Source organism: Bos indicus x Bos taurus, chromosome 9 (genome assembly GCF_003369695.1).
Source record: "Bos indicus x Bos taurus breed Angus x Brahman F1 hybrid chromosome 9, Bos_hybrid_MaternalHap_v2.0, whole genome shotgun sequence".
Lineage (NCBI taxonomy): Eukaryota > Metazoa > Chordata > Mammalia > Artiodactyla > Bovidae > Bos > Bos indicus x Bos taurus.
The window spans coordinates 76639030-76665104 of NC_040084.1; the positions used below are offsets into that span (position 1 = coordinate 76639030).

The window sequence follows — 26075 nt, forward strand, 5'->3', positions numbered from 1 at the left end:
ACTGGTTTCTACAAGAAAAGAGTTGCTTATTCTCTGAGCTTTGTTTCTTGACCTGAAGTGACTGGTAACTTGCAGCTACAGAGCGGAGAGGATAAGAGAACCAAAGAGAGTCTGTAAAATGGCTGTAATTACTGCCATCTGGAATACTGCCCTGGTACAGCTTTAATTTTGATGGCTTTATCTGTGTAGACTTGGCTGGGAGAAGCTTGAAGTAAACAGCCAAGCCTGCTGCTATTTGTTTTTCAGAGGAGTTGTTCAAAGTTCGACCCCCTTGGGTGAGTGGAACACACTGCTCTAGATTGTTCAAATCCAAATGCCAACCACGTCTCTCCCAGACTGCGAGGGATCGAGTGGGATTACACGAAACTTTGGAGAAACAGCTTGTTTTGTCATCTTTAGAATCTTTGCCCAAGCGGTAAGCAAACCTTCATCTGCTGAAGGTTCAGCACCTTCCCATGATACCAAGAATTCATTCTAGAATAATTTAGCTAACATGCAGTGGTCTTGTATAATTAAATCACTCTTATCCTATAAAATAGCAATAAAAATAGTTCCTTAATCTTCAACAACAGTGGTCTTAAACATGCTTTCTGAAGTAAATATGTAACATTCAAAATTTACATTTCACATATTCTTAACTCTGCAAAGAAGCTATATTGTGGATGTAGCAGTTTTTCTGTGTAAAGTTATTGAGCAAAAATAATATTTTTCCAGAATTATTTTTTTTAATGGAGTAAGTATATCTGAATGGTTGTGGGGATGAGGTGGCTGTAGAAAATAATAGACATTATTTGAAAAAACCATGAGGCCCAGGTGATTAGGGAAATTTAAAATATCATGGCTGCTTCCTTTTCAACTGTTGTTTTGAACCCTTTAGTATGTCAGTACATTGGTTTTAAGTGCCCTACAAAATTTCCAAGAACACATTCTAGCATCCCATGAAGACAGGAGGAGACACCCAGTGGGCACCTTTGACCCCACTCACCCAGGAGTCCCCTTTGCTGACATCCCTGAAAACCACAGGGAGAGACCGAGGGCCTGAAGCCGCTTGCCTTGTACAGAGAACTGATGCCCAGAGGACTCAATGGTGCTCACTTATCAAAGTCAAACTAGAGAAAATAAAAACTTCACTTTTCCCCCCTCTTATCCTTATAGAAGCAACATTTCTGGATGCCATTCCTACCCTTTATTATCGAAGAAAAGTTGGCGTGGAGTTTATAAAAATGACAGCGGTTCTTCAAATGCTCTCCAGCCACACTTCATATTAATATCATCTCGGATTCCTGCATATGAGGTACAGTGGGTTAGGAGGCCAGTCCTTCTCTGAATTGGGTTTTTTAATCTCCCCTAGAGTAGACGTATGGCAATCTTTTGGTCACCATGTGTATGAAAATGATTCATCTCCTAAAAGGAAAGCTGTCTGATCTAAGTGGAAATGTACAGACCCAAACAGTTTTAAAACTCAGAAGCAATAAAAATAACCATAAATCAAAATTATTTTTTAAAAGTATTAAAGGCCCAACTGCCTTGCTTTTAGAGGTCCAATAAATTTTTGTTAAATTCAATTTTTTGCCCCTAATCCACAAAAAAGCAAAGTGATACAAATTATTTTAAAATTTCTTTGGAATGACTAAGGAATTTAATAATATCCTGTAACTAGCATCTCTAAAAAGAAAACTGTCAGAAATCTATTTTGTGATCTACTTAATGAAGGTGACTTTAAATGAAAATATGCTCTTTCTATAATGAAGTTATATATTTTAAATTTTAATGTGAATAAGAAAAAAGAAGCATAAAGAAGACATAGGAAGCATGTATACTGAGTATGCATGTATATGTACATATGCATGCACTGATACACATATATGTAAAGCATGGCATTAGTAGACTGTATTTGTTGGCTTACTTAGAAAGTTCTTGCAAAAAATTCTTATTTGTAAGAAAATGGTTGCTTTCAAGGTATTAAATCACTTCACTGTTGAACATCTAGGAGTTGACTTTGATCATTTACAACAGGCTAGCTTAATGGATCCATATGAAAGCAAGATCAGAGTTTGATCTCCATGTGGGCCGTAGATAGTTTCTGTAATGTTTAAAAATACCTCATGCTGGGCACAGAGGATAACTGATGACAGAGTAAGAGTGAATAAAGTGGAATTGAATAAATCCATGATCCCGTTTGTCTTCTTTATGTAAGACTATGCCAGACTCATGAATGTAATGGAGGTTTAGGTAAAAACCATGAAACCATGTGGTAGTTCTCTATTGAGTTGAACTGTGATCTCCAGAAAGTGGCATGAGGTTTTGGGAAAAATCAGTGCCTTCAATGACTTTCCAACCTGACTGCTGCTAAGGAATTAACTTTATCAAAGTGAAAATTTATCTGGTTGGTTGTTGAATTCAAAGAACAGTGGTTTTAGCATTTATTTAATACTAAATAAATATTTAGTATTGATTACTATTTATAAATATTTAGTATTTAGTATTAATACTAAATATTGATCATTCAAAAATGTATAATTAAGAGGAAAACAAAATCTAAGAAGTCCATTACAAAATTACATAAGTTTTTTTGCTTTAGTGTATGTGTCACTGTGCATGGGTGTGTACAAAGATAAAAAAACTGGAAGAAAATAATTCATTAGTGTTTCTTTGAGTGGTGGAGTTACAAATGCACTCAAATTTCCCGTTAGAAAAGAAAGAAAATAATTTTAAAAAGAAACGTGATGGGGAAAACTTATCATCTTCCTCCTATAATTTCTGAAGAAAAACAATAGTCTTCAAAAATCACAGATTACATAGTCACTGTTTTTAATTTATTAAGAAGTATTCTAAAGTAACAGGCTTCCCTGGTGGCTCAGATGGTAAAGAATCTGCCTATAATGCAGGAAACCTGGGTTTGATCCTGGGTCAGGAAGATCCCCTGGAGAAGGAAATGGCAACCCACTCCAGTATTCTTACCTGGAGAATTGCACAGACAGAGAAGGTTTGTGGGCTACAGTCCATGGAATCGCAAAGTCGGACATGACTGAGTGAGTGACACGTTCTAAAGTAATGGGCTTTGGTTCCTACTGGTCTGGTTTTGTTTTCTAGATGGTGGCGAACAGTGTTAGAGCAGGTGTCATTTCTGTGGTGTATGAACACAGTGGCCTAACCTTGGAGACCCTACTTTATCTCATAGAAAAAGCTCTGGATGGGCAGATGGCACAGAGTGTGGGAATATTCAGTGACGGAGATAGCAGAGAAATCAACTTACTCCAAGGTAAGACTGGGGATTGGGAAGAAAAATTTGCACTGAGGTAGTGTTTGTCCACAATTTAAGGAGGTTGATATCCTAGCTCAAAGCAAGCAGGCAGGAGGAGTTCCTTCTTACTCTTTTCTTTCTTTACTTGGGGCTTAGGAAGGCAGTCTCCAGGACTCCTTTAGAAATCGGTGCAGACACATGCAGACTAGCTGAATCATCACATTCAGTTCCCAGGAGGTGAAAGGTACAGTGAAGTTTCCCATGCCTGGGAGCGTTACTTCTGCTCTCTAGGACTTATTTATTGATTGACAATCATGGGAAACATTTCCACTTTGGAACTTGGTTGCAAAGTCCCAGGACTTGACTGGCCATTGACCAACCATGTTGTGAGCTGGTAACTCACACTGCTGCCCCACGGAAGCAGAGACACAATGTCCTTAACCTAAGCACTCAGTGTCTAATAAATCCAGGACAGTAGGAGAGTGTTGTCATGTTGGAGTCCAGTGGTACCTTCTGTGGTCCTAACATGGGGCCATCATTGAAGCAGAGATGCCCTGCAGATCTTGGCCTTACAAGCAGATGTTGGCTTTTTGAACCTCTGTATTTTTACAACACAAACTGCTAAGAGCTTCTGTTAATGTGACATTTTGATTTCCTCCCCCTCAGGCTATAAAATTGGTATTAAAAATTTATTGAGGCCTGAAGTGAGAGACTTCTGGGAAAAATTAGGAAGCTATGTGGCCCCAGAAGAAGAAGGGGGTCACGTGGACCTCTTTGTACCACTTGGAGCATCAGGTCAGTTTTGAGAGGTGGTGGTCATACCTACTTTGTGATGATATTTCATGGATTTATAAAATGTCCTCAATTCAAATAACTAAGTTACATTTATTTTTTATTTTTCTCCTTATACTTCACATACTCAGATACTTAGGGGGAAAGGACATCAAGGCTAGTGGTCAGAGTAACCTGTCCCTAAAGAAATAGTCATTAGTGGTAAAAGCTAACCAGAAAAATTATTTCTGTTTCTTCTGGAAAACACACTAAAATCAGCCTCCACAGTACAGGTGAAAATGCCAGACCAGCATTGGGACCATCATCAGCCTGTATGAGGAAACTTTCCCTGTTGGGTTCAGAATCTGGAAGGAGTGGGCATGAACTTGGTGACCAGGGAGCTGGACTTGAATTCCACTCATGTGACTTGAGCTGTGTGGTCTTAGGCAAGTTTGTGGACCTCTGTTTCCTCATATGAAAGTTAGGATAATAGTACCTTACCTTATCGGACTTGTGAATATCAAAATACATATAAAATACTTAAATGTTGGAGTATTTAAAAATGGAGTATTAAAAAAATGGTGCCTTGTAAAGATGAGTGTGGTAACATCATTTTCAGTGCCTAATATCAGTCGTATTTAACATAAAAGCTCTGCTTTCATGAATTCATGGGCTGTTTTTTTGTTTATTTCTTTGTTGTTGTTTTTTAGCCAAGCAGAACATGGGAAAGGAAGTGTGGAATTAAAGTTTCTCAAACTGTTTCTTGCTACCCATTCCTTAGGGAACTTAAACTTAGTTCTTAATCCTTAGATTTCACTGGACTATTCAATACATACAAAGCATGACTCTGGCAGGATTTCTCTAGGCAAAGGAAGTATAGGAAGGAGTTTAAAAGAAAATGAAGTACAAATTATTGTAAAAAAAAAATAGTTTTTACAATTACTACAAGTATATAATCTCAATTATGTAGAACATAGGGACAGACAACTCTAGGAGCAAATATAGCACACTATTAACCCTACTCTAGATCTGTTATTTCAAATTTTCTTTTAAAATCAATTTGAAAAGGTAAGTTACAAAGAATGTGGAAGGTGTGACCCCAATGTTTAAAATCTGTGTATGTGACAGGGAGGGTGGTAGTGGGGTGTGTGTATAAGAAGGGTTTGGAAGCATATATACCATCATGCTGACTACAGTTGGATAATATTAGTGAGTTTTCCTTTCTTTTACATTTTTCTTTTTCTTTGATCTTTTTTTGGTCTCTATTTTCTGTAGTGAACTACTATTACTTTTAAAATGAGACCAAAACAAATTTTTTAATGGGAGTAGGGGAAAAAAAGGATGTTAAAAAGTAACATATTGAAAGGCAAAGAGAATATGGGCAAAAGGGGAAAAGAACAGTAGATTTAGTGACACAAACATGGTCTCAAGTGAAACTTAATGGTATGCAAACAATAGATTTCCCATTGCCATTCTGGGCCCCCAGGTCATCCCTGAACTTCCTATCAAATATAATTTCTCCTGGGTGAACCATGGAGACCCTGGTTCAGTCAGAAGGCCCTGGCTTCTCAGTCAAAAATCTTCCACCACCTCAGGAATCACTCTGGAGCCTGTCAGCCCTGTAGCTGTACCACCTCTGAAATCCTGATCTTAAGCATTTTTCTCTGAGTACCACTTCCAAATTGTGTCCTCAAATATTCCCACTCTATCGGTTCTTTGCCTGAGGATCTCCAATCCACGTACTCCCACTTACTATCACCATGCCTTTGACCTTGGTTCCTTCCTCATTAAACCTAGATTTACTGGTTTTTCATTATCATCTCTCTTGCAAAGAACCTGAACTTCTTTTTTGCTGGCCAAACCCCAGTTTATTTGGCTAAATCCCAGTGCCAGTTGGAGAAGGAAATGGCAACCCACTCCAGTGCTCTTGCTTGGAAAATCCCATGGACGGAGTAGCCTGGTAGGCTGTAGTCTGTGGGGTCACGAAGAGTCGGACATGACTGAGCGGCTTCACTTTCACGAACTGGAGAAGGAAATGGCAACCCACTCCAGTGTTCTTGCCTGGAGAATCCCAGGGACGGGGGAGCCTGGTGGGCTGCCGTCTATGGGGTCACACAGAGTCGGACACGACTGAAGTGACTTAGCAGCAGCACCAGCAGCAATGCCAGTTAGAACACAACCTTCTGCGTAATCTATGCCTGCCAGTGCTGAAGCAGCTGAAGACTGTTGGAAAGAGTAATACAACTGTTCTTACTGATCTAACTTTAATGCCATAAATACCAAATGGGATTGGAACTCTGATAAGCAATCCTACCACATTTCCTTGGTAAATTCACTTTCCCACTCTTTAATGACTGTCACCCCTTCTCCTCTTTAGTCAATCTTTCAATAACCCTCTCTCTCACTTGATTTCACCATTTACTTCCCTAAGGAAACCCCTCAATATACCTCCCACCACAAAAACCACCATCTATCCAACCTTTTACATTCATCCTGTCTTCCCTTCTGTTACGGTGAAAGAAGCACCCCTACTCAAATCAAACATCAGCTACTCCACTTGGACCCTGGATTGCACCACCTTGCACCTTCTCAAGCCATCACTCCTATGCTCAATCCACCTCCAGAGCCTCAATCCTCTATTGGATTAATCCTATCAGATCAAGAATACCTGTAGTAGCTCCTCCATTCCCCCTCCCCCCTGAGAGACCATAAACTTTCTCTCACATGAGTTGACTATACCAATGGTTCTCAAGTTTTTGATGTGTATTTGACTCACCTAGAAGACTTGTCGCAATCCACATTGCTGGATCCCACCCAAGTGTTTCAGATTCAGGTCTGGCATGGGAGCTGAGAATTTGGTGATGCTGATGCTGCTGATCTCAGAGCCACACTTGGAGAACTACTGGTATAGTTCAGAGGTCCCCAACCTTTTCGGCAGCAGGGACCAATTTTGTGGAAAACAGTTTTTCCATGGACCAGAAGTGGGGGTTTGGGGGTGATTCAAGCATATTACATTTACTGTGCACTTTGCTTCTAATCTAATCCTTTCACTGACCTAACAGAAGGTACCAGTCCACAGCCAGAAGGTTTGGGATCCCCCTAGCTGACTGCTTCTGCCTTCCTCATCTCTCACTTGCCCACCTCCCAAGCTCCTCGAAGTGGTCTCAGTCTACCAAAGCCACTTTTGGAAGACTATAAAAGACTCCCATGTGCCCAAATGCAGCAGTCCCTTCTCCATCCGCACCTTGCCCTGACCTCTCAGTGGCGTTTGAGGTGGATGAATACTCCTCCTCAAAACTCTTCTTTCCTTGGTTTCCCTAATACCACCCATTCCTTGTTTTCCTCCTACCTCAGCAGTCTGTTCCCCTCAGTCTCCTTTGCCGGCTTCTCTTTGGTGAGGCCTGTAAATGTGTCCCGGGCTTGATCCCAGACTCACTTATTTTCCATGGCTACACTCTTCCTTTAGGGAGTCTCATTTATTCCTATGACTCTACGTTCAATCTGGATACTGAAGACTCCCAAATTTATGTCTCCATCTTTGAAATCTCTCAGCTGTAAATTCATCTGGCTTTTACTTGACATCTTCATGTGGGTGTTTAGTTTGCATGGCTAAGAGGCATCTCAAAGTTCACACACCTGAAACAGATTCTTGATTCCCTTGTATCACAAACCCACCCCTTTCCCAGAATTTCTCACTTAAGATCGCATTATTCACAAGTTACTGATAAGCCAGAAACCTAAAACTCTTTTTTTGGTGTTACTTACAAATTGTAAGCACTTTTATTAATGTATAGTTGACATGAAGTATTTAAAGTGTGTAATTTGATAAATTTTGACATATGTCTACACGCCATGTGAAACCATAAAAGTCAAGATAATGAACACATTCATCATCCCCCAAAGTTTCTTCCTGCCACCTTGAGATTTCTCACTTTGCTTCTCCACTCAAACCAGAGGCAACCACTGAGCTCACAATATATTAGTTTGTATTTTATAGAATTTTCTGTAAATGGAATCATACAGTGCATTTTTTTGGTCAGGCTTCCGTCACTCCAGATATTTTAGATTTGTCCATGTCATGCTAGTATCAATGGTTCATTCCTTTTTACTACTGGGAATGATTATATTGTATAGTTATACCATGTTTGTTTATCCATTCACCTGATAGATATTTGAGTTCTTTCCAGTTTAAGACTTTTACAAGCAAAGCTGCTGTGAACATATACTTTCATTTCTCTTGGGTAAATAAATACCTAGGAGTGGAATCACTGGTTTATATGATAGGTGTAGGTTTAACTTAAAAAAAAAAACAAAAAAAACCCAGCCAAATTGTTTCCAAAGTGGTTGTGCCATTTTAGATTTCCACTCCAGCTACCCAACACTCCGATACTTGTTTAAGGTCAGTCTTCTTAATTTGAGCCATTGAAGTGTGTCCTGATATCTCTTCATGGTTTTAATTTGCATTTCTCTAATGATCAGTGATGCTAAGCTTCTTTCCACTTGTTTATTTGCCATTTGTCCTCCTTGGTGAAGTGCCCTTTCAAATCTTTTGCTCATTTTAAAATTTAGGGTTTTTGGCTTTTTACTGAGATATCTTTGTATATTCTGGGAAAGTTGTTGCAAATATTTTCTCCCACTCTATGACTTATCTTTTCCTTCTCTGAATAGTTTGTTTTGAAGACAAGAAATTCTTAATTTTGATAAAGTCTAATTTATCAATCTTTATGTTTTATAAATTATGCTTTTGATGTCATATCTAAAAACTCTACCTAACCAAAGATCACTTCTATGATTTCTCCAGAATTATTTCTAGTTTTAAGTTTGACATTTGGGTTTGTGATCCATTTGACTTATGCTTTTTTTTAAAAAATAGAATGCCAGGTATAAATTGAAGTTCTTTTTAAAAAAACACATGGCTATCAAATTATTTCAGTACCATTCCTTATAAAGACCATCCTTTTCCCAGTGGATTTTATTTGCATCTTAGTTGAAATCAGTTGACTATGAATGTATAGGTACCCTTATGAACTTGCTGTAATTTCATTGATCTATTTGTCATGGGAAACATTAGATACAAATAAATGACAGACATCCCAATCTTTCAGCCACAACCATCTTGCTGCAGCAACTGAAACAACTTGGAGTGATCCTTTACTCCTGGACCACAAAGAATTAAAGTACATTACGTATAGTTTCATTTGAAGTAGTTTGATCTATATGCTGTGTCACAGAAGAAGGGGTAAAATTAACACTAAAATTTGACCATTGTATTCCACTGTGTGTTTAACAGTTTTAAAACCAGCCTCTTGCAGGAGACTTCGAGTCAGACTATTTTAGAAAATCTGTGTAGACTTTTCTGTCTTTGGCCTAATTCCAAATTTGAAAATAAGCACCAGGTCAAACTGCATCCCTCTTTCTCCACCCTGTTGTCAATCCTCCTGAATGAAGTGTCTGGACTTCAGCATTGAGGGATGAACTGTAAAGCGCTGATGGACTATTCCATGAGGGATTTGAGTTGAAGACAAGACCTACAAGTGACCTTTCTTGGCCAGCTCATTAGTGCTTCTAAGTAGTGTTTAACTGTTATGGCAAAACCTGTGAGTGAACTAATGAAAGTATTTTTGACTGTGCAGAGGCAGGAATAGAAGTTCTTTCTCAGCTGTCTCAACTGACTGGCACATTATTTACTGCTCCCACTGGGATTGCCACTGGCTCTTACCAACATCGTAAGTGTGTATGGGTGCTGACTACTGTGTCCATTGATACCCACCAACTCCAGGATCACCAAGGACAAAACACAGCTAATAATACTGGTTCTGGCAATGTCAATTACTGCCTTTCATTCCTACTCTGAAGGAGTGCTGTCACTTCCCAAGCTAGTTCATTTCTCATCACTCCGTCATTTGCTTAGAAGGGAATTATTATTACAAATATCTGCTTCAAACCATCATTTGCGAAAATACCAGCTTTAACAGTTAAACAAAGATGTAGCTGATCTAGAGAAATGATAAGTACAGAGCACAATTCTCTTCATAAAACATTATCAATGTGCTTTCATTTGGAAAAATGAATTGGAGCTATAAGGAGCTAGTGAAGGGGCTGGCTCAAGTTTCATTGCAGTAGCATTAAGGGAGAGGAAGAACAAAGAGAAATTACACTTGAAAGCAAAATTTCATTTAGATACTAAAGCTGCAACTATTGGATCAAAATAACATTGTCTGACCAACAAGAGTGAAATTGCTTTGCTATAATAATGTTAATCATTTTCCCCTTTAAAACTCTCTCACTTCCTATCAAACAGGGATGGGAGTGATGTAAAACTATATAAAGCATTACTTCTCTAATCCTGAATGCTAAGTGCCTTTCAAGACAGGAAAGCTGGAATCATGGGAGACTTGTAAGGAAGAAGATTCATGATGATACAACAAAAAGCACACTGACCTAATACAGCTTTGTAGCAGAAGTTGCTTGTTAATTTTAGTTTACATAGCAGCAGCGTCCAATGAGAGCATATTTGGCCCCATTCAGGGAGGAAATCAGCCTCGCAGAGATAACAGGATCTAGACACTGCAGTTATAAAATGGGTTTTCATCTTTTTCTCCTCTGTCTCTTCTTCCTCTTTTTCCCACTTTTTCTTCTCATTCTAGAACATGTTACAAATAGTTTCATGTTTATCAGCAAAAAATGTGGAAAGAAGAATGAAACTATCCATTTAGGACAGAAAATTGAATTTCCCTTGGTCCTGTGTCATTCAGTCACTGATTTTCAAGGACAGAAACTTTAAGCACCCATTTCAGTACATGTAGAGATATCTGTAGAGAGAGAGAGAGCAGCTGGACATGATGTAAATAAGATGCAGGGTTGGCTCCAATGGAGATGACTTTTGGATGACATGATGGGGAAACCAGGTAAAATGCGGTTTTCCTGTATTTTTACTTTTTAGGATGTGAACATAAAATAGTATATTCTTATTTGGAAGTCTATTCTGCTTTTGATGCAAAAATCCAGCAGCTATTTAATTTTACTTCAAATACAGTGTAAATGTCAATCTTATCAAAGAGTAGATAGACATTTGAAATTATTCATTTTGTCCTTTTTGAGTTTCTAATTTTACCTTTGAAAGCAGACTATGGGTGTTTATCTTAGTCTTCTAATGAGAAAGGGTAATAAGCCTGATATAAATACAATTAAGAGTATTTTTTTTCCCATACTGTAAACAAGAAGAACTCTGAGCTTAAGTCTGTGATACTAAATGCAGAAAATAATGTCAGTTCTTAGTGACTGGCTGGGACGACAGTGGGAAACGGCACCCCCTTCCATCTACTTCAGCGAATCAAAGCTGCAGACATGGTCCAGCCTCACCGACTTCCTGGAAGACACCTTGAAATCAGTAAGGAAACAACTAAGTCCTCTCTTCAAGGAGTTGCAGAAGAACATCAGTGGCAGGATGATAGGTAAGAACTGTTGCTGCTTCTGTTGCTGGTTAATTATGAAGCTTGTCACATATCCAAAGTGAATACAAATGTAGGAATGCAGAAGTAAAAAACTGACTGTTTATTGTCTTTGTTTTTCATAGCTTCTTTCAGATATCATGAATATCCACTAAGAACAAATATATTCATCTTTAAAATGCTGAAGCTAGTTCCTGGTTTCAAATTTTACCATCTTATTAATTCTGTCAGTCAATTGTTTACCTTGGCAAAATTCACTTTGCTAAGCCAGAGAGCTCTGTCCTTTTCCCTCTTCAATTTGCTCTCAAAGTTAAGCACCAACATCCCAGTTAAGCATCTCTTAGACCACAGCACCCATTACTTAGATTGTTCTATAATTAAATTCTATGTATTTTCTTTCTAAAATATTTAATTTGGTGACAGGCTTCATGGACAGGCCTATTGGACATTATTGAATTTGTTTTCACATTTACACTTCTTACTCATGATTCAATTATCACAATAAAGACTCTTGGAAACAATGTCCTGTTTCAACTTTAGATCTTCATCTAAACCAGTCAGTTCTTCAAAATCAAGTACTTAAAAAAAAAAAAGTTAGGTTTTTCCTGCATCTTTAACTGCCAACTCATTTTCCTCCCTAACTCTTCACATGTCACTGAAGCACTGTACCAGTCAAGTCATTATATATCTATGTCTTACTTCTCTCTTCCCTTCCTCTGCCTTGCTCTGTCTACACAAGAGCTGTAACATACAAATATGCATACAGGTATTTCATCTGTCAACATATGCCCATCTCTCTCTGCATAAAGCAGGGATTTGTCTTTTTGGTTTTAACTCTACCACATTTAGTAGGTGTTCAGCTAATATTTAAAATTTCTTATGAGGCTATGTTATGGTTATGTTATGGTTCTTTCACAGATATTAACTACTAGAGAGATAAATGAAAAGATTAACAGTAGAAGTGTTTTTTGATCATGTATGTCATAAGGCATGAAAATCAAATGGAAAAAGGTTGCTTTTCAAATCAATGCAAGTTGCTCAAAATATTTAAAAAATATAGGTGTCTGTATGTATGTTTGTATGTTATTCCCTATGGACTTAAAATATTTATGGAATTGAGCACAAAGATAATGCAGAATATAGAGGAGCTTTTGGTGGAATTGAGAATCTAAACTTTATAAGGTTCATTTTTACATGTTCTTTCCCTGTCCAATTTATATATTTTATTCAATATCAACTTTGTCAGAGTGGTCACTTTTTATATGCTACACATTTAGATGCTTTTGCTCATTTTCTATTTTATCTTGATAGATAATCTTCATGGCATAATAGAATTTTTATTCTTAGTCTGCATTTTTATCAACTAACAAGCAACTGTAAGGACTGAGTTTTCTTCTTGATCACATCTCTTAATTAATTACAAAGCATATGGACTTACATTTACAGGGCAATTTGTATTTGACACCATGAGTGTGGCTAACATTCTGAATAACCAAGAAATCATACAAGCTCTGGCAGATGGATTGATAGAACTTTCAAAAGAAAATTCTGTAAGTGTTCCTTTGAATAAAATAAGCTACAAAAACCCCAAAACTTAAATTTTAGTGTGCATTTACCACTTTATCCTTTAGGACACAATTCCTCAGAGAAATAGCATCAGTTTATGAAAACAGGCACTGAAAGAGTCTGAACCCAAGATGTATTACACAAAAATAGGAAAATCTTCTCAGTTATTTGATATTAATCATATGGTACACTGTTCTATCTTGTGATTAATTTAAGTCAGAAGTGACTTCTTAAAGAAAAAAACATGTTTAGTGGCTTATATTTCACATAAACATTATTCAACAGTTAAAACAATTAATAGTATGGCAGAAAAACTGAGAAATGGTGAAACCAGCTATAATAGATGAAAGGCAAGGAAGGCTAGATGAGAGAGGAAGGAAAAGAGAAAACAGGACAGAAACATGCAAGTCAGTAATTTGGTTGGGGATAAGCTTAGGGAAAGCCTGAAAAAAATCAGAAGCAAATTTTGAATGCTCTTCCAGAAAAGTCAGTCCACACACTAGGACACAATGAGGGGAGGCAGAATAAAAACATACTCTGCTCTAATATCATAGAAAGGCGTTAGGAAAATAAAATACAGTCAACTCTATGTATCCTTGGGTTCTGCAACCATGGGTTCTGCACCCTCAGATTCACCTAACCACATGTTGAAAATATTCATTAAAAAAAATTCCAGGGACTCACCTGGTGGCTAAGACTTCATGCTGTCAATGCAGGGGACCTAAGTTCATTCCCTGGTCATGAAACTAGAATCCAGATGCTGTAACTAAGACCTGGAGTAACCAATTAAATACATATTTTTTAATTCCAAAAGTTTCAAAAGGTGAAACTTGAATTTAGTCATGCATTGACAACTATTTACATAGTGTTTATACTGTACTAGTACTATAAGTAATTGAGAGATGATTTGAAGTATATGGGACGGACTTCCCTGGTGGTCCAGTGGCTAAGACTCTGCACTCCCAATGCAGCGGGCCTGGGTTCAACCCCTTGTCAAGAACCTAAATGCTGAGAGCTGCAACTAAAGACTGAAAATCCCATGTGTGGCAACTAAGACCCGGTGCAGCCAAACAAATGAATAAATAAATGTGTAAAGTATATGGGGGTGTTTCCCAGGTAGTGCAGTTGTAAAGAATCAGCCTGCCAGTGCAGGACGTGCAAGAGACTTGGGTTCGATTCCTGTGTCGGGAAGATCCCCCAAAGTAGGAAATGGCAACATGCTCCCATATTCTTGCCTAGAAAATTCCATGGACAGAGGAGCCTGGTGGGCTATAGTCCATGGGGTCACAAAGTGAAAGTGAAAGTTGCTCAGTTGTGTGCAACTCTTTTCGATCCCACGGACTATAGCTTACCAGGCTACCTCATCCATGGAATTTTCCAGGCAAGAGTTCTGGAGTGGGTTGCTATTTCCTTCTCCAGGGCATCTTCCCGACCTAGGGATCAAACCCGAGTCTCCCACATTGCAGGCAGACGCTTTACCCTCTGGGCACACACACCAAAGTATATGGGAGAATGTCCTAGGTTATATTCAAGTACTACACCATTTTACATAAGGGACTTGAGTATCTGAGAATTTTGGTATTTGCAGAGGTCCCGAAGCAAATCCCCATGCATAAGGAAGAATTGTTGCAGCCCTCAGTTCAGGGGAAGCTGAGAACAGGACAGGAATGGGGTATTATCAACATACCTGATGCTGTATAAGGCTTGTAGTTTTCCAAGAAACAGTTCTCAAGTATTTCCCACTGTAGTAATTATACTTTGTGGAGGATTTAACATTGCCTTTGGACACTTTCTCCTTATCTATCATGGTTTCAACTTGGCTTCCTGGGTAAGCACCAGACATCTCCTGGGCTCATGGCCCATTATAGAGCCCGAGGAGTTGCAGGTAGCCATGAATTTCTTTTCTGAAGACTCAACTCTCCAGTGCACTAGCCAACCCTCTCACAGCCCAGCAATAAATGCCCTGGAGAATTCAGCTGATAATATGATCAGGGATGTTCACAGGGATAATCCTGAGGCCCTGAAATTCTCTGCAGTATTCTCAAACACCAAAGAATTATTCAATGTCTGATGTTGGTTCATGGTACTTATGCCACCAAATTATTTTAAAATAACCTTGTATGATATAATTTTCATGGTGTTCAAACCTACAGCCTGAGAGGGAACCAGATTTGGGAGTCTTACCAGGGTGTTTTCCGCAAGAATTCTGCTGCTTGGAGGCTCTCTTCTTTCCCCTGTAACACACCAAAGTTGTCCTGTCCCCTTTCCTCCTCTGGCTAAGAGGCCAGTGTGGGTCACTTTGGTTCTGAAGACCTTGAGACCCTCCCACAAGACCTTGGCATCCTCACTGAACTGTGACAATAAGCTAAGAACCAAGATTAACCAGAAAGCCCCATTTACTGCCTCAAATAAGAGTGACTTTGTTCTAGACTTGTAAATTAGGTAGAAAGCTGAAAATGCTACTAGAAAATGTGTTCTCATATCTGCTGCACTCTTGTTGACCTGCATTTGAAATAAAAATTCTTTTTTTGGGGGGGTTGGTAATCTTTCAGGACAACCCTCTGGAATTTTTGTCATATTTTCTGCTAAAGAAATGTAGTAAAAAGAGCAAGCATTTTGAAGGAAATGTCATTCTGACAAAAAGTGACCCAAAGGCAACACACAGTTTACTCACAAAGGTAAAATTACTGTGGCATTTTTATGCTGTTGCTTCACTGTACAGTTTGAGAAATGTGCTTAAGAAATTCATAATCAGTAATGATAATTCTAACCTTGAAAGCTTTCAATTTGTCATTTCTCATAAGAACTTCATTTTCATGGATTTTTATTTTTAAAAGGGTGTTTTGTAGTTTCATAATGTTAGTAACACTTAATCTACTTGATTAGTGGATTACATGGCATCATGCTGATGAGAGTAAACACTAGTTGACTCTTGGGGGAAGAATTGAATACTCGCATTCTGTCCAACATAACTTAAAGAGATTTTTTTTTTTTGCAGCCCAGGACACTTTTTTGGTGAAACTAAAAATGGTTCATTTTTCCTTTTTTCTTTTGGTTGAGATTCAAATTCATAAAAGAAAAAAAAGTGGGTTTGAAGCTAGTTCTTTAGTTGAGCAAAAATAATTTTGCCAGTACTATATTCAGAATATGTACATTCTTGGTTAAGTGAAGTAATATGGATTCAGGAAATACTGAAAATTGCACTGTCATTCAGAGAACTGATGTCTATGAAAATGCCATTTCATGCCCATTGGAAAAGTACCTATCTTTGATGATTGAAGGCTGGGGATGCCACCCCTAACACAAAGTCACCGTGGAGACTGTTAGGAGAAATAGACTTGTAAGTTCCCCTAGTAGCAAATGGTGTGTTGCCCTATTAACCTGATATTCTGGAAGACTTTGTTGCCCTGGCTTTACAGGACAGCACAGTGCAGGGAAAGGCAAATGGAGCACCACTGGGGCCGCGTCCTCTCTGCCAAGCTGCCCTAGACTCACTCAGCAGAGTGAAAGGCCTGCAGTTATGCAGCCCCTGCCCTCTGTCTTTAGTAGACCATGCCTCTTAGCAGAACCCCCACTCCCTGAAGCAGCTTATTCTTCCCAACCACAAGCATCCTCTTCAGGAGGAGTCTTGATAAACACATTCCCAGGGACATCAAAGCCTTTAGATGTTAGAACCCTGCTTCCTTGTAGCCTGACCCCTAAATCTATCTCTTACAAAACTCACAGACCATGTACTCATCAGAGTTCTCCAGAGAATCAGAACCAATAGACCTGCTCTTGTTACATCACCTTCCTGTAGTAAAACTACAGAAATGTTAAACTCCTTAATGCCTGGGAATATCTTTGATATTTTCCTTTTTTAAAAATAAAATAAAAAAAATAGATCTTAGATTATTATTTGGTTTTCTGTTATTTAAAACTTGGGAGCTTGTGCATAATGCCCATGAAACAAAGTTGGTGGCCCTAGGAAGGAAAACCACAGATTAAATATAGGTGCTGAATTCAGATAAAATGGAGGTGAGTTTCTCCACACCTTGGAGTTTATTTTTAAAAGTGTAGATATTCATCCAGAAGAGCACACAAACTCTCAACCATGGGAGTGGAAAGTAACGCCTTCTTCTGAGACAACTGTTTTATAGATTCTTCCACAAGGGTTTGTGTAAGAGGATTAGTCTGCCAAATCCAGGACCAAATACACATACATATATACATATAGATAGGTAGATAGCTCACTCTATTAATCTATCATCTTGCTTCCCAGTCAGTAGTACAATAGTAACTCCTGGCCTTGATATGCCTGCAGTGTTTACACTGATGCTATAGAACATGGTGATAGGTCACAGCCAGAATCATAGTTGTTCTTCAGCACTATCATTTTTCACAACTACTGCATGCATGCTCAGTCGCTCAGTCGTGTCCAACTCTCTGCGACCCAATGGACTGTAGACCGCCAGGCTCCTCTGTCCATAGGATTTCCCAGGCAAGAACACTGGAGTGGGTTGCCATTTCCTTCTCCAGGGGATCTTCTGGACCCAGGGATCAGACCACATCTCCTGTGTTTCCTGCATTGGCAGGTGGATTTTTTTTTTTTTTTTTTTTTTTTTACCACTGAGCCACCTGGGAAGCCTCACAACTCTTTCTGGACCCTAATTCAGGTAGTCAAGTGTTTTCTGGGAGAAGCACCAGCAATAAGTAGGATGTTAGCAATAACTAAGATCCTAGAGGAAAATTCTGAATATGTGATCCAAAGTCTCCCTTACAGGCCATGGAGAATCTCAAGGCAAAGGCCCATTGACTCAAAATAATTGTGTTCTTAAAAATGTGTGAAGTTTGCTACTCTGTTACTTCCTTTGAGTTCCTCCTTCAAAATGAATAACAAATGGCATCTTAACCTAAGAACAGGTCCTAAAAATCCTAATAATTAGATAATATAAAATGAGAGAACATGTTGTTTTTAGGTTCAAACACAATTACTATATCAAATTGACTTGCTATCCACAAAGAAAAATTTACATTTAAGAAATAGCTGTAGCTGGGAATTCCCTGGTAGTTCAGTGGTTTAAAAATTCTTAAAAGCTGTTGCTGAGCCAGAGGTGAAACAAAGCCCAGTCTGAGTAAGCAGGTTCTAAGATAGCCAGGGTGGTCCAGGAGTCCACTGCTGAGCTTCAGTGAATGAGCACTCATGGGAGCCTGTCCAAAGGGATGATATCCCAGATAATGGGGCCTCCGTCATCTGTGGAATCCACAATTCGAATTTGTATGGCTTGGGTTCTCTTAAACTCCAGTCAAGCAGGCTGAGTTTCATTTTCATTTTATACCTGCAACCACGTCTACCTACACAACTGCAGTGTCACTGCTAACTGGTTGACGTTATCATTTCTCTATATGAATGATCAGTATTATTACATATTTTGAAAGAAGACAATATTCCACACATAGAAATTTTGAATTATTTTGTCAAAATTCAAACTAGATTCCCCCTGACCTGGCATAAATATAAATACTGGAGTAGGAAATGACAACCCACTGTAGTATGCTTGTCTGGAAAATTCCATGGAAAGAGGAGCCTGGTGGGCTAAAGTTCATGGGGTTACAAAGAGTTGGACCTGACTGAGCACACATGCACACAAGTATAAATACATGCCAGACTGGTGTGGGTCAGCCCCAAATGGGAAAGGACATGGTGAGAAGACTATGTGGAGCAGCTATGAAGTGCTCAGACTCAGGTGGGGGGCCTGCAGGCCCGGGAGAAACTGGCTGGCTGTGTGTGCTTCTGGGCCCAGGGGTCTTACACAAAGGCTTCAGGCAGCCATGAGGCATGTCTGCAGGTACAAAATAAAAGCGTGTTTTTGTCTGAATAGAGTAAGACAAAAGGAGTCTTGGTTATAAATTGGTGTTTTTCTTCTAGTTTCACTCCTATATATCAAGGGGTTGCCATGGATAGTTTTATCTTTGACTCAGAAGGGCAGCAGCAGTGACCATTAATCATCATTAGCTTTCAACACAAAAGTGGGACCAGTGTTCCATTTCTCAGCTGGACCCTGGGATGCTGCAGGGAAAGCGGAAGGGGTGCTATTTTTTAATGTGATAATTTATATGGAAGCCACAAGAAAAATTAACAAGGCAAAGTGAGGAAAGAATAAGCCATATTTAAATGTGGAAACAGATCTAGAAATGGCATGTGAATTTCTTTATGACAATTTTTCATTAGGTGAAAAAAGAGGTGAATTTTACAAAGTATTGTGAACTTTTCTTCTAGCATCTTGAAAGTAAGGTAACTTATGTGCGCACTGCTGCCAGAACTCAGGCAGAGACCTATTTCCCAGGCATGTGTGAGGAGCTGTTCCCAGGGAAAATGGAAACTGCACTGAATTTAGTTTCTTAACACAGTTCCTAGGAAGCAAAAAGTTATTATTTTTTAAAACACAAAATTTAATTTTGTTGAGTGCTTAACTTATGTTTCTAGAGAACCCTGTGATTAGGGCCAAAGGCAGAGCTACTAAGAGCCTCCTGTGGGCTTAGCACTGACTGGGCATTTAGATATCCCAGGGCCTGCCTCCAAATAATCAAGTCTGCATTTAATCCTCAGGAAAGAGATGTTATAGAAGATAACCCTCAGGACACAAAACCAAGTCTCAGCAAAAATGATCCAAATTTTGAGTTGCTGGTTAAGCTGGTAAGCCAACTATTCTGGTTTGTTCTTTCTCTTTTCTTGAGAGTTTCTCTTGACGGGGGGAACCCCCAAATATAACTGGAGGAGATCCAGCCAGTAGCTTTTTCTTTTGAGTAAGTCCTGATCTAAAAAGAAGTTGAGCCAAGGGGATGGACATGAAACATCTTGGCAACAACAATCATCTCTGTGCTACTCCATGCTTTTCTAATAGGACGCTAGAAAGGCATTTAAAGAAATGGTCCGTGGACACAAAGGTTCACAGTTTCTAACCAACCCATCAACTGTTGATTGAGTATAATCAATCACAGTTTCTAACAGACTCATCATCAGCTACGGTCTGATTTCAAATGTTGAGTATAATGAATATAACCTTTAGGGTTGTCTTTCAACGGGTAGTGGGTGGAGGAGGTGTGGACCAGCAGAGGCTTGGTCCTGTGCTGCCGGTTAACACACAGCGCATGCGTGCCGTCTAGCATTTCTATAGCACACATCCACTTTTACTGTCATGTTTCAACCTCAGAATTCTGAAAGGCAGACATTAGAACCCGCATTTTGTAGAAGAGGAAGTCAAGTCAGAAAACTTAAGTGATTTCCTTAAGGTCAAGAAACAGGCAGAGAGAAAAGTTTGAATCCTGCAGAAGGGTGCTCGGCCCTGGGCTCTTTCCCAACCACCCAACAGCCGGGACCAGTCTGCCTAGAGTGGGTGGTGCCTACAGTCCGCCTACAGTGGACAGTGTCCCTGTGGACCTCGGCAGCTGCGGGCTCACTCAGCCCCACGCCATCCCAGGAACCACCCAGGAAGAGAGGGTTTACAAAAAAATAAATACGACAGTATCTCCGCTGACCATTGGTGATAATACTGCACAATGGTTTTGTTACCCAAACACAACTCCATGTGCCCAATGTACAGTGAGGCCAAACATACCAAAATGTGGGAGTTTGGAGCAGAGAAAAGGTAATCGCAGAGCCAGGCAAGAGAAAGGTGGCTCAGGCCTTAAAAACCCCAAACTCCCTGAAAGCTCTCAGCAAAGTGCTTTTCTAGGAAAGGTGAGAGGGAGTGTGGTTAGTCGTTACAGACTTCTCTGTATCAGAGCCTTTGTTCTTGAGGTCAGGTCATGGTCAGGTAATGATGTTCCTATAAATTTCTACCAAACAAACATTATCCTCTGTTCTGACAGGAAAGGGCCAGGTTCCAAGGCACAACTTTCACCCTCCGAGCTCTGGTATTGGCTGACAGGTGGCTCCTTCACGGCCAGGTCCCCAGACCCTGCCCAGCCGTCATCACTGACGGAGGCACCCAACCCGACTGGCCCGCCCTCAGGCTCCTCAGGCCGCCCAAATTGCAGGGACAGGTTCTGGAGACTACCTACGTCCCAGGCAGATGGCCACTGCCATTAGGTCTCAGAGGTGGGGATGGGGGAGAAGCTCACCACTGCCTCAAGGCCTGGGGCTCGGCCAGTGGGCGGCCATGGTAGGAGCTCCAGAGCCCTGCAGAACAGGGTCCCCGCTGGCCCAAGGCTGGGTGAGCTACAGAACCCAGGGAAAAAGCTGAGATCCACCTCTTACCTCACTTTGCACCAGAAGACCACCACTCGGCTGACGGTTGGTGGAATGCTCCCACCAACGGAACCTTATTGACAGTTGGTTGTTTGTGGGAGGGGCCACTGTGGCACCAACCAATGGCTGAGCAGGAATGCTAACGGTCTCTCAGTAGCTGTTGCCTGGTAACAGGGTGGGGTGGGGAGGGTGGCTAGGGTGGGGTGGGGGTGGGGCTAATGGGTCACAGCAATCGCCCGTGCTAACAGCTATTCTGGGCAGCGCTCTATTAACAGTTTCAAGATAACAGCGGAAATTTGACAACTGAAACCTTAAATCAAAATCGTTATAAATATTAGATAACTCCAGTATTTTAAAGATCACTTCATGGCAAATAGATGGGCAAACAATGGAAACAGTGACATACTTTATTTTGGGGGGCTCCAAAATCACTGCCCATGGTGACTGCAGCCATGAAATTAAAAGACGCTTGCTCCTTGGAAGAAACGTTATGACCAACCTAGACAGCATATTAAAAAGCAGAGACATTACTTTGCCAACAAAGGTCCGTCTAGTCAAGGCTATGATTTTTCCAGTGGTCATGGTATGGATGTGAGAGTTGGACTGTGAAGAAGGCTGAGAGCCGAAGAATTGATGCTTTTGAACTGTGGTGCTGGAGAAGACTCTTGAGAGTCCCTTGGACTGCAAGGAGATCCAACCAGTCCATTCTAAAGGAGACCAGCCCTGGGTATTCATTGGAAGGACTGACGCTAAAGCTTAAAGTCCAGTATTTTGGCCACCTCATGCGAAGAGTTGACTCATTGGAAAAGACCTTGATGCTGGGAGGGATTGGGGGCAGGAGGAGAAGGGGATGACAGAGGATGAGATGGCTGGATGGCATCACTGACTTTGATGGACGTGAATCTGAGTGAACTCCGGGAGTTGGTGATGGACAGGGAGGCCTGGCGTGCTGCGATTCATGGGGTCGCAAAGAGTCGGACACAACTGAGTGACTGAACTGAACTGAAATAGGCTTTATATACAATAGGCATGTGTTTGAAAGATTAAAACTAACCAAGAACAGTGTTTATAGTATCTCAAACAGAATGAGTGTTCTGATTCTTAAATTATTTTCACATTTTAATTTTAGATCATGAAATTATGGTTGACATTTCAGGTGCAGATCACATGACATTAAACATTAGTATTGTCTTATTTTATTTGGAGCAGTGTGGGGCTGGAGGGGAAAGAGGAAATTGTGTTCTAAGAGTTTTAATCGTCCTAGGTACAAATACAAGGCTATTAGATTTTTTAAATTTGAATATTGTGATTGTTTTCTATTGTAAAAATACTAATTTTACAACTTCAAAAGTATAAATAGAAGGGAAAGAATCCTAATTCCAGTAAGGAAAATTAATTTCTCCAGTCATAAACATAGCACTCAATATCAGGGTGTGGGATTTCTTAACACCAGTGCATGGCTTTTCCCTCAGGATTGCTAAAACAGAACTTTGATATATAGAAAGCATAGAACATTGGGAAACCTAACTACCCAGGAGAGATAGTAGTTTTTCCTAAACACAGAAAGAAGAGCATGATTTTGGTATTTCATAATACATAGCGGGAAATAACTATTGAATTATTTGATAACGAGAGGTCTAGCTCATTTCAGTCTTGTCTACATGATAATCAATAAAACGCTACTGGGGGAAAAAAAAAAAAAAGGAAAACAATGCACAACCCAAAGGCTTTCTCACCATCACCTCTGTAAGGGCAGAATTCTGCCTTAGCATCATTGTAGAAGCCAACACCTAGCACATGACACTAGATATCTATTTGGATGCATAGATGGATCAAAGTAAATTCTCAACCTGTACCTTCTCAAGATTCAAGAATCCAAGACCCATCTCATCTATGGCATCAGGCTGGCCAGTGTAAGGGACAGTTTGATGATGGGGTCAAGCAGAGTCCTCCATATTCCTTTATCAAGTTTCCCTTCAGCCCTGCATATCACGAATCAGAAAGGTACCCTCAGAGTGACCTCCTGACTGCTCAATACTTTCATTTCTCTGTCTCCTTTGACTGTCAGGCCTTTGGATGATGGAAGCCTGAAATGAGTAATTACACTTTCCTTCTGAGTTCTTAATGCTTTTCCACAGGAGAGAAAACTCCAGCTGGATTCAGCCGAAAAGCGAACCAGAGTCGTCAGGGAACTCTTACAGAGCGAGAGAAAATATGTGCAGATGCTGGAAATTGTGAGAGATGTTTATGTGAGGCCACTGAGAGCGGCACTGTCATCAAACAGAGCCATTCTGAGTGCTGCAAACATCCAGATCATGTTCTCTGATATTCTGCAGATCTTATGTCTCAACAGGTAAACTCTGAATAGCTATATTTTGAAATATTCATTGTGGTATGGGAGGAACACACACTTGTTTCAAAAAGTTATACAGAGGCTCAGTCATTCTCTGCCCTTCTTGGAGACACTGCCTGATCACCTCACAGAAGAGAGATGATTCTTGACACTGGGCTGCAAACAGTAGTGATGATTCCTGGGGTGTATTTCTGCCTGGACTCAGAGCTATAGGTCAAGGAGTGGAGGTTCAGTGCCTGGGGTTTCTATATTCATTATGCTATTTATGCAAAAGACAATGGGAAGGGGAGCTATTCATAGTCATCAGTGTTTGGCTGATCAGTGGGAGAGGAACAGGAGGCTGTAATGGGACTAAGTCACTAGAACACTTTGCTTAGAGAACCAGAGGCTGGGGATTAGTTTAATAACAGTATATGTATATGGAAGGGTTGAGAGAGAAAATTGATCATTTGCATAAGACAAACTGAGCTTGTGTTTCTCTGCCAGTAACTCTTTAGATAACTTAGAACAATTTCCTTAGCTTCGGGGACCCCAGATTCTATAAAAGGAACTAGTGTGCTTCCAGTTTTGAAATTCCCTGATGGCTGAAGAATAACCTTTGATCCAAGGGAAATGGGCTTAGTGGTGGTGATGGCATTCAGCCATTGAAGTGAGTTGAGCACCCTCCTCTGAGGACTGTAAGAAACTGTCCCCAGGCAAAGGGGAGAGGGAACAGTCAGGGCAGACTCTCCAGGCCACCTTGGGATCCTGAGTCAGCCCCCAAGTCAACCTACTTCCTCCCTTTCCAGCTCTGTGTCAAGGCGAAAGGATCTGACAAAAGTCCCACCCTAAATGACTGAGTACACATTTATATTTTATAAGTTTATAGGCTGTCGTTGGTCAATATTTCACAGCCATGCTTTTCTCATGTTCCAGGCGGTTTCTAGATGACCTGAGAGACAGACTACAGGAATGGGGCCCCGCTCACTGTGTGGGAGAAATATTCATAAAGTTTGGAAGCCAGTTGAACACATATACCAATTTCTTCAACAATTACCCTGTGGTTCTAAAAACTATTGAGAAGGTAACAGATGGAGGGACCATCCAGGCATTTATTAGACCTTCTGAACTTTCGAGGACTAGAAGGACTAGAATTCGTAGGAAAGACTTTTCTATCCTTGGCTTCCGGATCTCCTCCTCTGGTTTACCGGGAGCTCTTTGAGGATGAGGGCACTGACTGACTTAGTTTCGATCACTAGGGGCTGGCATAGTGCTTGACCCGGCAGTGCCTAGGACTTGGTTGTGGGACTGAACTAGTCCTCATGCAAATTTCCAGACTCCCACCTGCACCAGTTACCCTGGGGCTTGGTTATAGGAAGATAGTTCACAATTAGGCAGAAGCAAAACTGTGAACCTGCTTTGACACTGCCTCTACAGCCCGTGTGGTGAGTCCAGCTCTCTCATGGAGAAAAGGAATTCATAATCATGTGTGGAATAATGGCACTCAATGTGTGAAATCTCACGATAAAACAAGGAATTCCTTTGTTTTGAATTCCTCAGCAAGTGCGTTTTAAACAGTTGTCTTTGTTGCGACAATGTGTATGTAGTCTGAGCAGGACGATGCAGCTCTCATCTGTGCCCCTTGGTGCTCTCATTAGGATCTCTTCTGATGACAATAAGATACTCTTTCCCCTCCTCGGTTTGCATCAAAAAGGCAGCAGGAGGGGCACCTTGGGACATAGTGGTGCCCTCTCCCTGTGCCCGCTGTGGCCCTGCCCACCTGTCTGCCCTGAGGCCCTGAAGTGAAGGCCTGGGGCTGGGAGGTCTCTGAACACTTCCTGACCTCAGACATCTCCCTTTGTCGTCTTCTTCCTGCTCCACCCGGGGAGTTTAAGCTCTGCTGCGCAACTCGATTATGTGAAAGTTGCATGAATAAAGCAGTGTCATAGAACTGACCTTTAGGACGAGAATCGGAGCAAAGCATCACATGTTATCATAGCAGATTGGTGCCAGCAATTTTATAGTTATGGATAATAATGTGTCTATTTCACTAGCATGGGGATACATATAAGTAAGTACTCAGTAAATGTTAGCTATTAATATTATTGAAATCAGTGACTATTTGATTTCTAGAAATTAGAATTACTGGCATCTGAGAAAAATGCGGTGACTTCCTGGGGACTGTAATGGTGATGAATAATGCATTTTAAAACAGATTTTAAGTACAAAGGAGCACCTTCATGTTATTGTGGAAAACATGCTTAACAGCAGAATTACACACCAATCCCTACACTTAACACTTACTGTGTGGCAGGCACTCTATGGATAGGATTTCCGCCCCCTCCCCAGCCCCTCACCAAGAGTTAGCTATGACATCCATGAGAAAACTGAGGCTCAGAGGAGCTAAGTAAGCTTGACAAAGTCACACAGAATTAGATAAAATTAAATTAGAATTCTAATCCAGGCTTACCTGCATGCAAA

General features: G+C 40.4%; 1 protein-coding gene across 16 annotated transcripts in view; it reads left to right on the top strand.

Annotated features, from left to right (window-relative positions):
• The window catches only part of ECT2L (epithelial cell transforming 2 like), a 79236-nt gene that overhangs the window by 40672 nt on the left and 12489 nt on the right, over positions 1–26075 (top strand). For 12 of the 16 annotated variants that reach the window (XR_003512667.1, XM_027551690.1, XM_027551698.1 and 9 more), the window contains 11 exons: positions 247–415; positions 1156–1294; positions 3094–3262; positions 3911–4039; positions 9649–9741; positions 11287–11469; positions 12913–13016; positions 15585–15710; positions 19622–19708; positions 23401–23615; positions 24531–24678. Coding sequence is in view for 15 of the 16 variants with exons in the window: in XM_027551690.1 (XP_027407491.1) it covers positions 247–415; positions 1156–1294; positions 3094–3262; positions 3911–4039; positions 9649–9741; positions 11287–11469; positions 12913–13016; positions 15585–15710; positions 19622–19708; positions 23401–23615; positions 24531–24678 (1562 nt within the window). In the remaining variant the exon portion in view is untranslated. The remainder of the gene's footprint in view (positions 1–246; positions 416–1155; positions 1295–3093; positions 3263–3910; positions 4040–9648; positions 9742–11286; positions 11470–12912; positions 13017–15584; positions 15711–19621; positions 19709–23400; positions 23616–24530; positions 24679–26075) is intronic. The other 4 variants (XM_027551697.1, XM_027551693.1, XM_027551692.1 and 1 more) reach the window with 4 other exon arrangements.